The sequence below is a fragment of the Pogoniulus pusillus genome, chromosome 18 (assembly GCF_015220805.1).
Source record: "Pogoniulus pusillus isolate bPogPus1 chromosome 18, bPogPus1.pri, whole genome shotgun sequence".
Classification (NCBI taxonomy): domain Eukaryota; kingdom Metazoa; phylum Chordata; class Aves; order Piciformes; family Lybiidae; genus Pogoniulus; species Pogoniulus pusillus.
This window is the reverse complement of record NC_087281.1, coordinates 19,682,789-19,699,933: the sequence shown is the minus strand read 5'-3', so window position 1 is coordinate 19,699,933 and position 17,145 is coordinate 19,682,789. Positions and strand designations below refer to the sequence as shown.

The window sequence follows — 17,145 nt, the reverse complement described above, 5'->3', positions numbered from 1 at the left end:
AGCATTCTGAAATGAGTTAATTCTTCTCCATATTGCCCTTGAAGTTCAAGATGACAGTTGGGATTAAGAGCACCCTGAAGAAGTTTGCTGACAACACAAAAATAAATGGGGAAGTTGACACCATAGAAGAAAGAGCCACCCTCCAGGAAGGTCTTGACCCGCTGGTGAAGTGGGCAAGCAGGAACTGTATGAATTTTAATCAGGCCAAATGTAGGGTCTTGCACCTGGGAACACGTAACCTGGGAATGCAGATTGGGAGCCTCCTGACTTTGGAGCAGCACTGTGGAGAGAGTCTTGGGTCTCTTGGTGGACAAAAGGCTCAACATGAGTGAACAGTGTGCTGCAGTGGCAATGAAAGCCTACAGGATACTGAGTTGCATTAATAAGAGTATCACAAGCAGGGATAAAGATGTCATTCTCCCAATGTACTTGGTGCTGGTCGGTCTGCACCTTGAGTATCGTGTACAGAATTGTGTCTCTGCTGTACAAGAAGGATGCAAACAGGCTGGAAAGGGTCCAGAGAAGGGCCACAAGAATGATGAGAGGACTGGAAGACCTGCCATATGAAAGAAGGATGAGAGAACTGGGTTTGTTCAGCCTACTGTGACCAGTTCTGGGCTCCTCAATTCAAGAGAGATGTTGAGGTGCTGGAATGTGTCCAGAGAAGAGTGACAAAGCTGGTGAGGGGCCTGGAACACAAACCCTGTGAGGAGAGGCGGCTCAGGGGTGGCCTCATTGCTGTCTACAGCTACCTGAAGGGAGGTTGTAGCCAAGTGGGGGTTGGTCTCTTCTCCCAGACAACCAGCAAGAGAACAAGGGGACACAGTCTCAAGTTGTGCTGGGGGAAGTCTAGGCTGGATGTTAGGAAGAAGTCGTTGCCAGAGAGAGTGATTGGCATTGGAATGGGCTTCCCAAGGAGGTGGTGGAGTTGTCATCCCTGGAGGTGTTCAAGCAAAGCCTGCATGAGGCACTTAGTGCCATGGTTGACTGGCTAGGGCTGGGTGCTAGGTTGGAGTGGATGATCTTGGAGGTCTCTTCCAACCTGGTTGATTCTATGTACAAGTACATAAGGGGTGGCTATCATGAGGAGAGGCCATTTTTACAAAGAGTCAGATGGTAAAGACAAGGGGTAATGGGTACAAGTTGTTACTGGGGAGACTGGGACTGGATGCCAGAATTTTTTTTCCCACCATTCAAACTGTTAGACATTGGAATAAACTCCCAAGGGAGTTTAGAGAGTTTCAGGGCCCAGCTTGAACAGGATGCTGGGCCATCTCATAGAAACTATACTCTTACTCTGAAAGACTGGAAGCCTCCAAGAGCCTCCAAGGCTCTTCAAGCCTGGTACTACTCTGTGAAAACAGAAAAGGTGTTGGCTAGTTTTCACCATAGTTTGGAAAAAAAACCTCTGAGCCTCAGTAAGGGGATCTGGAACTGTGGTGCTGGGCAGTCAGATTTAGCTGGATGTGTCCCTGCTCACTGCAGGGGGTTTGGGCAAGATAACCTTTGAGAATCCCTTCCGATCTGGTGCAGTCTGTGAATCTATGAGTTCTGTTGCATGTAATAGTTTCTACTTTGTTCAGAAAGATGCTTTTGCAACCTCTACAGCTTGGGACTGAGAAATGTAGTAGTAGCTATTTAGAAGTGTGCTGAATTGTTTTGTTTAGTACTGCAGAAGTGGCTGAATAGCTTCCCAAAGAAGAAAGGGAAAAGTTTGTATGTTTTTTGCCGGATCAAAAGGAACACAGAGGTTTTCCTCATGTCACTAACTACCATTGAATGCATTTTTACACCTGCACCATAAAGCATGCAGGTGATATATTTTTGCACATGTAGTGTCTATATGTAGGACTACTTGATTCTGTCTGCAGAATACACGGATTAATGGAAAGCTGTCTACCAAGTTCTGTTGAATTGTGTGTGTGTGTGGGGATGGGGATGACACAATCCAATGTATTCTTCAGTTGCTAGAATATGCATAAAAACAAGGCAAAATTTTCTCTGTAGGAAGCAGTTGGAGTGAAAAATGTCTTCAACTTCAGTTCCTGTGCATTTACCCCCTAATTTTATGGAGTATATATCAATAAGGGAAACTGTAAAAATTACTACATAGCAGCTGCTGAAGCTTGAAGCCTTTTGGGAAGGCAGAGTTGATTGCTAACGAGTATTTGGGTCCTATGCCAGCTCTGTGGAATAAACATTGCTGTGGTTTTTCTTGAAATAGTTGAACTATAGATGAAATGCTGTTTTCATGTGAGAGTTCTTGCTCCACATGTTCCAGGAAACTCCTATATGTCCATGCACAATCCTTTATTATATATTTTGGGGAAGAAGGTTTCTGTGTTACTACTGCTTGTTCAGGCTAGTTTGTCATGGTCTGATTGATTGGACAGGGCTGGGTGCTAGGTTGGACTGGATGATCTTGGAGGTCTTTTCCAAACTGGTTATTCTATGATTCTGTGATTCTACAAATGCTTCTCAAAAGTCTGCTCTTTTAGAACTGTGCTGAGTGACTTTCAGAGTAAAGGAATACAGTTTTTAGAAAGCCTTGAAGGAATTTAATAAGGGATAATACTACAGATGCTTACAAATGGCTTCTTGAAAGTAGAGTGTGTACGTATAGCCTTTATTTTCATTAGTCTTTTAATGCTTTGACTTGTCTCCTTCAGCTTCCTAATTCAGCTTGACTTGTAATCAGCCATTAAAGGAGTGATCAGTATAACCATACAACTGTTGATAATTCTACTGAAGTTGTTTCTGGTAACACTCTGAATCTAAACTGGAGATAATTCAGTAAGCTTTGCTGACATTTATCTGATTTTTGTATTTTGGAAGCTTTATTCAAAACACATTAGAATGGTACATGCACTGAATGGGATGCAGTCCTGCAGACATATCTGAAGTGGCTGGGACACGGGCTGACATGAAAAATCGGTTATAGATGGAGTTTCATGGAGTAGTGCTAACTGAATTGTAATGGGTGGATAAATAGGGAGGTTTAAGCATAAATTAATTAGAGCTGGGTTTCTATTGAACTCTCAGACTTAATGATCAGTATGCGAGCAGATAAGATTATTGCTACTTAGTACAGGAGCTGATTTTTTCACTGCTTAGCCTCTCCCAATAAAAATAAATGATTGCACTTCCCATAAGCACACACCAGAATTGGAAAGTGCATTGGATTTGACTAAAGCATAGAACATACTGCAACATACGCCAGCTCAAGCTAAGAACTGTGTGTTGCATTGCTTCTTTTGTCTTTATAATTTAATAGCAAACTCACCTCTGATCACTTCTTAAAGAATGCAGTGAAAGTCTTTGAGGAAAATTGAACTTAAGTCAGCTACTTGGGTACTAATGTACTTACACTTCTTTGACAGAGCAGCTGATTTTGGGTCACGGTTTCTGACACTCACCTCTGGCTTTGTAAAGATTTGTGTTTGTAGTAAGAACAGATACTGTGCTGCGATGGTCCAGAAGAGCAAAACCACAACCTGCTGTCAGGCATGTGTCTTAATCTGTCAGGATCTCTTTCCATGCACAGTTGATGGACTTGCTTATGCTAGAAGTGCACAAACGAAAGTTCTGATAATGTGTGACCCAGAAAATAACTGTCACTCTGGTAAGGTGAAGGATGTGGAAATGTGTGTTCTGGTTAGTTCTTCTATATTGACTTAAGAAATATGAAGTCTATAAACAGTGACTGGCTGGAGAGCAGCCTTGAGGAGTGGGACTTGGGGGTGCTGGTGGACGAGAAGCTAAACATGGGCCAGCAGTATGCATTTGCAGCCAGGAGGGTCAACCAGATCCTGGCCTGCATCAGGAGAAGTGTGGCCAGCAGGTTGAGGGAGGTGATTCTCTCTCTCTGTTCTGGTGAGACCCCACCTGGAGTACTGTATCCAGTTCTGGAGCCCCCATTACAAGAGGGATGTGGACGTGCTGGAGCATGTCCAGAGAAGGGCCACTGGGACGATCAGAGGGCTGGAGCAGCTCTGCTATGAGGACAGACTGAAAGAGTTGGGGCTGTTCATTCTGGAGAAGAGGAGGCTCTGAGGTGACCTTCTTGTGGCCTTTCAGTATCTGAAGGGGACCTACAGAAAAGCTGTGGAGGGACTTTTTTAGGCTCTCAGGGAGTGACAGAACTGAGAGGGATGGAGCAAAGCTGGAGATGGGTAGGTTCAGGCTGGACGTGAGGAGGAAGGTGTTCAGCATGAGAGAGGTGAGAGCCTGGAATGGGTTGCCGAGGGAGGTGGTTGAGGCCCCATCTCTGGAGGTGTTTAAGGCCAGGCTGGGTGAGGCTGTGGCCAGCTTGATCTAGGGTAAGGTGTCCTTGCCTATGGCAGGGGGGTTGGAACTAGATGATCATTGTGGCCCCTTCCAACTCTGACTGATTCTATGATTCTATGATATTTGCTACTGCCCTGGAAATGTCTCACAGGCACTGTATTCAATATCACTTAAACATTGCAATGTTAGTGAATTTAACATCGTGGGTTTTACTTTTATGCAGCTGAAATGCTGTGTGTTTTTGGGGAAAAAAAAAGCTCTGTAAAAGTAAAACTGAAATGGACACACCTCTGTGTTTATGTAAAATTGGGTTGCACTCTATTGTTTGATGCATACCACTTGAAAATGATGCTTGTATGAAATTCTAGTTTGCACAGCATCCTTACAGAGGTAGCCTTCCATCTAGCTCCTGTCATGCAAACTCACATTTTTGCAGTGATCAACAAGAAATACACTGCATGTGTGCAGCGGTTCACTTTTTAGCCTGTGATTGGTTGGGTCAAATCCATTTATTTCCCAGTCCTTTCTCCATTCATTCATTGAGCAGATTGATTTTAGCACAGTTACATTTGTTTCTGTCATATGTTTACATTTGTTGGTCAAGCCACTGAATGGATTTGTATGGGCTGCATTTGGTATCACTAAACCAGTATGCAGGTTCCTGTGACATGCTAATGCTGTGTACATGTGTGCTCCTTTGTGTACCAAATGTAGACAGGTGTTGCTCAACCATCAGAGAAATCCTTTTTCTTGGGTTCCCACTCTTTTCTAGATGAGCATTATTTGAATGCTTCTATTTATTCCCATGGATAAAGTGGAAAAGCCTTCTGCTGGCAGAAAGAAACCACTCCTGCACTCTGGCTTCTCATCCTACTTGACTGTAGTGATATTTATGTCTTCTTCACAGCTGCTAGGTACACTCAGAGTGAGGTGAGGTGGACAGAGAGAGGGTTGTGGCTTCTGACAGTGCCCCGTTCTGTTTCAGGGCTTAACTTCTCTTCAGTCACCTGCAAACTGAGCTTTGTAGGGAAAAGAGTGCTCATCACTGCCTAGCTTAAAGCCTTGAAGGACTGTGAACTCCTCCTGTTTACAAATGCAGCATTGACTTTTTGGATTAATTTGTGATCTTAAGAAGTTGCATCTCTGTCTGTGTACTTGCAGAAGGTGCTGATTTTTAAAAACTTAAGTAATTTGATTTGTATTGTCTGTAATGACATTGCAGTGGAAGTGGGAAGAATGAACCTTTCCTTCCATTTTCTTACACTCTTGATATGCTAAATGGAGACATCATAGAGGAACAGTTTGTCCATTGCACAGATTCAAACAAGTGTGCAAATGATTAAAGCTTCAGTGGCTTCAGAGTTGGATTTGTGAGGCAGTACCAGCAGCCTTCCGTTTCACATCATGCTATTAGTACAAGAGGATTCTATCATGGGCATTTTAGAAGAGTGCTGTGTTACTTAAAATTTAACACATTCTGCTTCTGTAAGTATTGTAATGATCCTGGAAAATGTGCTGTAAGCCTAGAAACATGGCTCTGTTATATGGCTAATTGAAAAAAACCACTCAGATTTTTAACATGTGCTTACTCAGTGGAAGACATCAACAAGGACTTTTTTTGTTGGCTGTCAAGTGAGAAAAACGGAAAAGATTTAAAATCTTTCTCTAATATTTAGTTCCAGACTGACTCATCAGTAGAAATTGAGAAGATCTGCAGAAGAGAAGCCAAACAGACAAGCTGATAATTCAAAGAAATACTCTTTTGAATTGGAGGTTCAGAGTGGAGCCATCATGAGCGATGTTACCATTGTGAAGGAAGGCTGGGTTCAGAAGAGGGGTAAGTTCTGCCTTTTAATGGAAGGTTCTTCTAATGTATCATATGATGTGTGTAGTGGCATCAAATGATTACCTGTATGAGCATTCTTGATTTATCTTCCTCTCTGCAGTGAGCTAATCTGACTATATGGAATTAACGGCCATTAAGGCCTTGGTCTTGTTAATACTTAACCTTCAGCACTACCCCTGTTTGTAGGGGTAACTGACAGTGAAGAGGGAGTTTGACTCGCTAATTCCCACTTAACCTTGCAGTTGGAGCTGCTGTCACCCATGTATCAGACTGAGTAGGCTGTTGTGGCACCTGGAAGAGGTAGCACGGTTGCCTGGAAGCTGTTGCGAATGAGCTGCTCTGTGTGAAAACTGCAGGATGCCTAACTCGCTCACTGTGGCTCAGCTTGTATTACAGTTACAAGCAGTCTCCATAAAATCAACATAATCCTTGCACAAAGCTTGGCATACACCTAATTGCTCTACAGACCTGGAAGCTGTGTGATTAAAGAATGTGTTCTTAATTGCAAGCTGGTCTAAAGTTACATTTGAATTCCTGCAAATTCTTGAGATGTCTCTTTATGATGTGTCACTGTGTGGTTTCCAAATTTGGGAGGGAGGTTGGGGTATGTTAACCTTTGAAGGGGAAACCTCTGGAAATACTGTGATGAACTTTGAATGAAATCTTCCATGCTTCATGCTGCTCTCTCTTTGGAGTTGCAGTTGGGCACATGATTATTTATGAAAGAACATCATCTCTCTTGCAGAGAGAAGGTGATCTGGATTATAGGGTGATTTATGCCATGATCTTCTGTCATTCTAGCCCAGAAAGATTTAGACTGGAATAGTGGGAACAAAATTACCCCTTAATTTACAAAGAAATGCTTTGTTTCAATAGCAGTGTGTGAAGACAAAGATCATTATTAGCTTTGTTATTGTAGATTGACATTAATGTCAAAGAAGCCAAGAGAATGAGAGAAAAAGTTCATTATTCTGTTATTATTCCTGCATAAATTGAGCTTCAGGATGCATTGTGGGTATTTTAGATGCAAATGGATGTGCTTCTAATTTCAGAATATATGCTTATATTTATAATGAATCAGATTTTACATGACAGGAACTATTTAAAGTGTTGACTTATTTTTCCTTTCCATCTTGTTGTTTGTGGAGTTAGGACATCTGATTTCCTTTTCTTTTTAATTATTTTATATAAATGTCTTTCAAATGTGTTAGAAAATGATTAGCATGTTCCAAATAATTTTCTTTTACATGACATCAATTGCTTCATGTAATATTGCAGATGTTTATCACACCCTGATATCAATTCTTTGAGCAGTGGATATACATATATTAATCACCAGAGTCCAGAAGAGGACAATGTACAGTGAAGCTCAATGTCATTTTGAATAATTGAAATCCTGAAATACAAAGGTTTTCTTCCCTATGTATTTTTATTCTCTATAATTGAAAAAAAATCTACAGACTTGACAATTTTTGGTCATTTTTATTAGTAATTATTTTCTAAGTAATTTCATGACACACATTTTTCCTTATTTTTATTAACTTTGAGTCAACATATGGGTTTTTTCCCTTCTTGCTGTAGGTAACTGTGCAGGTGTAAGTAGAGTATTTTACAATTAGCTCTAATAATGTTCTTAGTTTTCTGCATCTTTCTTCTGGTTGTTGATATTGTTTGTTTTAAAAAAGAAAAGTGCAGTGATCTTTTCCAGTGTCAAGAATTTGTAAGCATTTAATTCAACGGTTATACATTTCACAGAATCACAGAATTGTCAGGGTTGGAAGGGACCTCTAGGATTATCTAGTTCCAACCCTGCTGCCATGAGCAGGGACGCTTTCCACAAGATCAGGTGGCCCAGAGCCACATCCAGCCTGGCCTTTAAAATTGATTTCCAGGGATGGGGGTTCCACCACGTTTCTGGGCAATCTGGTTCAGTATCTCATCACCCTTATGGTGAAGAACTTCTTCCTAGTGTTTGACTTAAATCTATCCTCCTCCAGCTTGGATCACCTAAAATCTATCCTCCTCCAGCTTGATGCCCTAAAAAAGTCCCTTACCAGCTTTCTTGTAAGCCCCCTTACTGGAAGGCCACAATAAGATCTCCTTAGAGCCTTCTCCAAACTGAACAACCCCAACTCCTTCAGCCTGTCCTCGTAGGAGAGGAGCTCCAGCCCTGTGATCATCCTCATGATCCTTCCTGTAATTATAACTTCTACCCTGACCTGGCTCTGGAGCTAGAAAATCAAAGTTGTTAGGCACTTTTTTTTGTGTCTGCCTAGAAAAAGTATCCAGCCTTAATCTAAACTCCAGCAGTTGAAGTATGCTCAGTAACCACTTCTTATTTTGGCAGCTATGTGTTCTCTATACCCAGAAGCTTCATCAGATTGCGTAAAACTGTCTTGCTTCTGCAACCTGTCATGCTATTACAGTTTTAAAGTGAATTCTAGGATCACACTCACTTGACACACATTGGCTTCATTCAGAGGGTGGTTTTGGTAGGTACAAACCAGGTTCCTTCTGGAGAAAGCTGAGCATAGGATCTCTTCTCCAGGCAGACATCGAGTGAACTAAGCCCCAGCAATTGGTCCTTTGGACAGCCCTGAGCAGCCTGTGGTGCATTGTTTAATCTGAGACTCCAGACTGTATTTAAGTTGAAATAAAAGTCGTACAGCCTAGATGCTAGAAGTGTAGAGAGGCCAGGGCAGCAGCTACCTTTGTTGACTCCTCTAGTTGATATGGTGGTTGTGCCTGCCAGAGCGAGAATTGCATTCCAGTGAGAGCAGATACAGAGAACAAAATAATTGTGACCCTGGTACTTTTGCATTTGCAAAGGAAAGTGGGCACTACTTTGGGCTGGCTTCTCTCTGATCCTGTGTCCACTTGGCAGTAGTGGTGCTCCTGGAGTATAGTTTGCAGGTTTTAGTTATATCTGAAAGGAACTAGTTTTGTGCACTCCAGGACTGCTTCATGCAACAAATGAAAGTGCATTAACTAGAGTGATAGGAAAGTACTCTTCTTACCTGAAGTACTAATGCAGATGTACCCTGTGTGACATCAGAATGTGTACAAGTAGAGAGCCAGCAGAGCCAGCATCTTTAGAGTGCAGTCTCTGCTCAGGCAAGGCAGAAGTGGGAGGATATTTTCTATGGACAGTCTTATGGTTGTGACTTACTGTCTTGGGTCTAGTGATATAGAACCAAGAGTCTCACAGCCTTTTTGCTCCTGTGCTGCTGCAAAGTTATTTTTGCAATTCACAGAACACAGTGTGTTTCATTTCAGAAAGGATAGCAATTTTTGTTTCTTCTTTCTGCTCTCTAGGTATTCCTGTAGCCAGATTGGGACATAGATGTATTGTCTTTGTTTATGAGTTTCCTTTTTAGATCAGCAGCATTTTTTACTCTGATGTGTACAGGTGAAGGGGAGTGCTGTAAAAACCCAAAATACAGTGATACAAGTAGTTAAAACATCTGTTTGAAACTTATGCAATTTGTGTAAGGGCTCTGCAGTGATTGCTGGAATGATGTTTACATTTTGGATATGCTTACAAGGATGTTTCACAGGGTGTTTAAAAAAATATTGTAAGAGTATTTTTTAATTTTACTTAATGTGTTTTTACTCTGTTTACTAAAATGTAATGTTTTATGGAGGAGAGTTGTGTTTTTAATTTATTAGTTTGGAAAAAAATGTTTTGTTTTTTTTTTAATGAATGAAGATGTTTAGTATGATTAGAGCTATATGGTGGCAAAAGTGGGGTTTATGCATATAATTGAGGTGATATTCTAGCATTAAAAAATAAAGTTTCCTGAATTGTAGAGCTGACCTTGTCTGTGGTATATAATAGTCAACAACTAGATTTAAGAATCATTAATAACTATGCTTAATTGCAACCTAGTTTCTTTACATATAACCTGTGCCCAAGATTTCAATTAGTTTAAACATATGAAAAGGTTTAAGAGTTTTTTGTTACCATGTTACTGAAAAGATCATTTGGGAAAAGGGAAAAATTGACATGATGATAAATTTTCAAAGGATCTAGTTTACAATTTAATATGTCAACTGTCTTGTTCATTTAATTAAGAGTGTAAGTTGTTGTTTGTTTCTTTATATTTTAAAATCTGAGGAGAGTATAGTAATCTTGTTATGCAATATACATTAGGTAAATCATTGTTTAAAGACAAAGCAAAATGTCAGCACTTCTGTTGCACTTCAGTGGCTGCACCTCTGGGATTCTGTGTTGAAGTGTGTTACATTAGATAATACTGCTTGTAATGCAAATATTCACATAGCTTACATGGTATATGTATTAACCAGATTATATTGAATAGATAATGTGTCTTACTTGCTGACGAAGATGATGTTAATATAATCTCACAATTTTTAAGTTCCTATTTTATCTTGCAACTATTACTTGAAGTACAGAAGTAATAATGGGCCTGGAGCACAAATCCAATGAGGAGAGGCTGAGGGAGCTGGGCCTGTTTAGCCTGGAGAAGAGGAGGCTCAGGGGTGATCTTATTACTGTCTACAACTACCTGAAGGGGCATTGTAGCCAGGTGGGGGTTGGCCTCTTCTCCCAGGTAACCAGCAATAGAACAAGGGGACACAGTCTCAAGGGGACACCCTTGTGCCAGGGTAGGTATAGGCTGGATATTAGGAAGAAGTTCTTCACAGAGAGAGTGATTGGCGTTGGAATGGGCTGCCCAGGGAGGTGGTGGAGTCACCGTCCCTGGGGGTCTTCAAGAAAAGCCTGGCTGAGGCACTTAGTGCCATGGTCTGGTTGACTGGCTAGGGCTGGGTGCTAGGTTGGACTGGATGATCTTGGAGGTCTCTTCCAACCTGGTTGATTCTATGATTCTATGAGTTTTAGAGAGGGAGAATGGAAGTATAAAATTGCTCTGGCTTAACCATGATAACTGAAGTTTGACATAATGAGATGGTGGTAGAAAACAGATGTAATGAGGCGTTTGTGTAATGAGATTGTCCTGTAAGCACTGTCTCTCTGAAATACTGTAATACCATTTTTCCTTCAGTGTTTTTCCTTTCTTTTTTTTTGAATACAGCCTTTCATCGCTTCTTAACATCCAGAATTTAATTACATGAAGTAGTGTTAGTGTTCCTGAACTCACAGACTTCATGCAATAGGATGTATTTGATTTACTGTGATAAGATTCAGTCAACTGTTGGTCTGTTTTAATTTTTGCAGTTTAGGACATGATGTCAGGTATCGTGGGATTTTAGGAAGTAACTGTGTGGAAAGTACTGTTGTTACATATACTGTCAAACAGAATTAGTAGTGCAGTGGAATAAATCTATTGTTCCAAATAGGAACATAATTGTCATTTAAAGTGCAAGTTATTTACAGTCTTAGGGTAGTATGTTTTCCCCTCCTCTCCCCACCAAATCCAGAAAAAGAACTAAGTAATTTAACTTAATGGACATTGGGTTTTCCAGTTGAGCCAAGACTAAACAGATGTTAGTTTTGGAAATACCACATGAACTCAATTTGCAGAGTGTATTTTTGGGGTGTTTTTTTCAGGTTAGATTTTTTTTTTTTCCTTTAGGGTGGGGGCAGGAATGGCTTGACTAAAAAATTAATCTTGGAAGTTATGGGACTAATTGAGTGTTGTTCACAACCTGTCAGAAATCTTGTTTGCAGATTGTCTGAATTACTTAAGTAGTTTAACACACCTCTAACAAAGAAAAAATTAAATAGACTTCCTTGAACATCTGCTGCACAAAGTAGAAGAAACTAAAACTATTAGTAGTACTAATAGTAGTTTAAGGTAAAGTCTTCATTGATGAACCACTGGAAATTAATTAATCCTTTCTTGTTATAATCTTTGTACTCTAGTTCTGATTAATAGAAAATATGACTCATAGAGTTCAAATAACATAGATACGCCAAAAGAAACAGCTCTGTGAGGACCAAAGAGAGAAAAAATGTCAGTGTAAGCTCTTATGTAATTTTTTATACATCCATGTATCTAAGCTAGGATTTTTCTTTTTTTTAATTCCCAAAGAGAGATTTCTGTATCATGCACTCAGTCTACAGATAGATTTAGGTAAATCTGTGAAGTTGCTTGCAGTCAGGAAAGCATCATGCATTGGTGGTTGGTTTTTTTGGGTTTTTTTTTGCTTCTCCATACACTCTGAGAAGCTGTTTTCCTGCAGTTACCCCACTGGGAGAGGAGAAAAGCCCCCTGTGCCCATTCATTGTTCCTTTCACTTTGTAGTTGAGTACCAAGCTCAATTTGGTACTCAACTAGGATGAGTGTGGGACATTCTCTTTCCTAAGTAACTTTGCTGTTGAAATGGTACAGCTATTGGAACTTGAAATACTGGAACATAAGCCATGGACAGGTGAGAGTGCATGAGCTTAGAGGTACTGAGTTAAGATAAAGTGGAAGGTTGGAATGACCTTAGAGAATGGTGTAACAAATATAAACAAATGTAAGGCTGGAGCCTGTGGTTTTCGCCCATCTCTGCTGACTTAGATTGCTTAGATGCAATGTACGTGGTGTTGAGAGAATATGATGAATGTCTATGATAATTAGTATGTATTTTCTAACCCAAGTACATGTAACCAATTACAGTTTAATACCATTTGTAGCCTTCTGATGAAAGGTATAGAAACACATGCTTGGAATGCAATAAACTGATCAGGTTGGCTTGCATCAAGCATCTCCCCATCTCTTCTGATGCCTGTGGCATTGTAGCCTGTGGCACTTTGCTGTAGTAATTGAAGCCTGAAACCCAAGGAATTTTAAACACTCTCCAGACTTTTTTCTTCAGTATTCTTGCTGAACACCAGTTTAGGTAATCGTGCCTGTAATACAGCCTGTTCCAATATTTTAAATGCTTGTGCAGCTGTGATTCTGACCTGTAAAAATGATGGTCTTCAAAATAGAGCTGTTTTAGATGATAATGGCTAAAATTATGTGCATGTTCCTTAATTAAATGCGTTAGCTCCTACTGCTAATAGGTCAGATAGAAGATGCAAAAATATGTTCAAAGTGAGGAAGATGTTATCCTATGTTTGTATTAATGTGGAATGTTCATGGGAGTGACAAGTATTACCTTGGTGGTATTGATTTTCAGATGTTCTGAAAAGAAGTTGAACAAATTCAATACCTAAATAGAATCTCTCTTTATTGCCATCATTTCAGTGGCTTGTAAGGCATGTTCCTGGTGTTTATTGCCTTGGGCATTGGGAATTCACATATTCTGAGTTTTATAGTAGAAATGTCTTTTTGCTGTTCCTGACGACAAGTTGCTTGTTACACAGGAAAACACCTAGATAATGGGTGTTCTTGAGTATTCTCAACATACTGGAGTTAGAGGTGACCTCATTGCTGTCTACAACTACCTGAAGGGAGGTTGCAGCCGGGTGGAGGTTGGTCTCTTCTGCCAGGCAACCAGCAACAGAACAAGGGGACACAGTCTCAGGCTGTGCCGGGGTGAAGTCTAGGCTGGATGTTAGGAGGAAGTTGTTGACAGAGAGAGTGATTGGCATTGGAGTGGACTGCCCAGGGAGGTGGTGGAGTCACCATCCCTGGAGGTGTTCAAGAAAAGCCTGGATGAGGCACTTAGTGCCATGGTCTAGTTGACTGGCTAGGGCTGTGTGCTAGGTTGGACTGGATGATGTTGGAGGTCTCTTGCAACCTGGTTGATTCTATGATTCTATACATGTCTGTTCCATTTCCTATGTAATGAATGCCTTCTTACTGCTTATGTTCTGAAGGTTTTCTCCGTGCATATCAGTTTGTTATCCGTGAGGAGAGTACTTCTAAACAAGCAAAGTTGACATTCTCTGTTAACAGGGACTGGGGTCTTAGGATGTTAATAATTGATTGTCCTTTTCCTGCTGATAGCTTTTCTTCCCTGGCACCACTGCATGGCCAGCAGATGTTGGAAGTATGCTGTTGAGGAAGACTTTGAGGAAGTTTCCCAAAAATGTGTGTTATATCTAATAAACCCCCTACTTTTTATTTTTACTTAAAGCTTAAATAGTCATATTGCATAATACCTTTGGCATACTGTAATCTGTGAATTAAACTTGAATTCATGTTTGTGTCAGTTTCACACTGAAGATGTTGTTGTAAGAATAGCGTGCTGGCAATACCAAGTCTCTGGGTGTTTCATGAAAAATACTCTTCCCTCAGTATACCTACCAGGCAGTCCAACAAGTCTCCAAGTCTTTGTGCTTTCTCTTATTTCAAAGGTAACCAGTGCATCTGTTCTCACCTTGGCTGGGTCAATCAGCTTGTGCCTCTGTCGGACCCACTTTTATACTACCCCTGCTGTGATCATCAAAAACGTTAATACAGTCAACAGCTGTGGCTTGAAACTGTGATCTGAAGGAGGTTTAGAACTGGTCTGAGAATCCAGTGGTTTAGGACATGAGTACTGAAGAGGCAATTGAGATACTGAAAAATAAGCTTTGGAAAGACATCAAGCTAGTGATGACTTCAGCAATGAATAGAAGGTGGAGGGCAAGGGAAGAAGATTTTGAACTACTTGAGTGCTGTCTTGCTTGCCTTCTGTTTTCTTGGAGTAACTTGATCCTTCGTAAACATTTCCACAATCTATTGACAAAAACGAGACTTTTTCATCACTAAAACATGGGAAGAAAATGATGGTAATACCTGGAATTTATTCAACGTCCAACTTCTTTAGACCAGTTTGATCTTCCTAAGTCACGGGTGAATCAGTGCTGCTTATTTCTGGTAGCACAGTCCTAGACTCATGCTGGGAGATTTTCCTTCCTCAAGATAGGTCTCCATTATCTCTCAGATAAAATGTGAACGGAATTTCAGAATGGTTTGGATTGGAAAGAACCTCTAAAGTTCATCTAGTCCAACCCCCTTGCTGCTTCACCTCAGAGGCTTCCTTACTGTGAGTTTATTCATTCTTGTGAAACTTCTGGATGCATTGTTTCAGTGTTCATGCTCATTAAAATGTTACTGTTTACTTAGTAAGTCGAATGGATCTAACAGTAGTTGAAGTGAGGCCTGATGAAGGAACACTGGAGCTTTGAGGTTTTGTTTATCCTTCTGAATTGTTGCAGAGGAAGAGAGGAAATCTGTTAGGGAGGAGTTGTTAGCAAAAAGACAGTTGTCCTGTATCAGTTCTTAAGGTTAGGTTTCTTGCTATCAAAGGGACTGCAGGACCCCCCAGGCAGTGATCTCTGGGAGAGTAATCTGTATGATTACATCTCTACCTATTCTTACATTCTTTTGACCTGATGAAACTGTGCAGACGGATTAGTAGTATGACTTTTTCCTATGTGAAAGCACTTACAAAACAGCATGCTTTCATACAGCATCAATTGCTTCATTTTAAAGCTATCACTCACTTTGTTTTGAACTGTGCTGGGTTTCATAATATCATGCCAGTTTATGGATGCTGACTAATACAGCGGAAACTTTTCTGAACAAGTTTATTCTTATCTTGAGAAACAGCAGCAACTACTGTATCTTAATGAGGAGCTTGTGAACTTGCCCCCAGTAGATGCAGTTCCACAGTTACTTGAAGACTTTTAAGTAGAAGCTGTTGCTGGAATGGGGGAAGTGTCATGTCCTCTTCTTGCTTAGTTGTGTTGGCACTTGTGTTCATCATGGTGACATGATGAATCATATCAGAAAACTTATATGACTGAAAATGGATCTATTTTTGTTTTCTAGCTAACTTTCAGATGGATCATTTCCTTGACCTGAGTCACTGTATAGCTGCACAAACAGTAATGCTGGCACACAAGGGAATGTGTGAGCAGCAGTGCTAAGGGACAGGACAGCTCCCTTCTAGTGGCAGCCCCTCTTTGAAAGAAAAAAAATCATTATGGACCCGCACCTAAAATTTTGGTTATCACTGTGCCCACATTGCAGCACAACTAGTTTGTTTTTCAAGATCGTTTTCTTTGAAGTTCATGCTTAGAAAAGGGCCACTTATTTATCTTCTCTGCTGTCTGCAACTACCTGAAGGGGGGTTGTAGCCAGGTGGGGGTTGGTCTCTTCTCCCAAACAACCAGCAACAGAACAAGGGGACACAGTCTCAGGTTGCACCAGGGGAAGTCTAGGCTGGATGTTAGGAGGAAGTTGTTGGCAGAGAGAGTGATTGGCATTGGAATGGGCTGCCCAGGGAGGTGGTGGAGTCACCGTCCCTGGAGATGTTCAAGCAAAGCCTGGCTGAGGCACTTAGTGCCATGGTCTGGTTGACTGGATAGGGCTGGGTGCTAGGTTGGCCTGGATGATGTTGGAGGTCTCTTCCAACATAGTTGATTCTATGACTCACTGTAGTCATTTGTGAGTAATAGTACAAGTGTTGAGCTTGTTGGTAGTGGGAGTTGAAATAATCTACTGTGAGTCTAGTCAATAACAATAAATGTTACCTTTGATAACAAAAGCTTGACCAAGTCACGTTCAAAAAACCCCTACTATTAATAGGTATTCCCGGTGTTTGTGAGGAACATACTTCAATAATTAAACTTAATAAGAACATAAAATCTGAATTTGTGTTGGTTTCTTGTAGTTAGTTTTTCTGTAAAAGAGGTAGCAAGTTGCCACTCCAGAGCTGGGTGAAGTTAGGGTGAGATAGAAGCTCATTTTATTGAGAGGCAACACAAGTGCAGAAGCATCGCTGTCTGGCTGTCTATAGTATGTGTGACCTTTCTTTACAAATCACTGTCACTGCTAAATTGCCTCACAATAGGAATTTGTATTTTTGTGGTGACTGTGATCTTGACTTAGAGCTTTAGCATCTTTCCTTTCTTGGAATCCACTTTATTCCCTAGAAGCCATCCAGAGTTGGTAGACTGTTGATGTCAGTGTATTTGTAGCTGCAGTGTAAAGAGAAGTCCTATACTGAGCAGATGCACAGTGTATAAAAGGGTTGGCTTACCATAATCTCTGTCTTTTACCAATCAGTGTTAAAGTGTTCCAAGTATCTTATCTTCTTTGGAGTTTCTTGAAAATCTGTTTATATTTCCTCACTCAGAATGTGCATAGTTTATTTTTCAA

The 17,145-nt window shown here is 40.7% G+C and overlaps 1 protein-coding gene across 3 annotated transcripts in view; it reads left to right on the top strand.

Annotated features, from left to right (window-relative positions):
- AKT3 (AKT serine/threonine kinase 3) overlaps positions 1-17,145 on the top strand; it is a 151,263-nt gene that overhangs the window by 9,636 nt on the left and 124,482 nt on the right. For all 3 annotated transcript variants that reach the window (XM_064158656.1, XM_064158654.1, XM_064158657.1), the window contains exon 2: positions 5,964-6,124. In XM_064158656.1, the coding sequence (XP_064014726.1) occupies positions 6,079-6,124 (46 nt within the window). In that variant the 5' untranslated portion in view covers positions 5,964-6,078. The remainder of the gene's footprint in view (positions 1-5,963; positions 6,125-17,145) is intronic.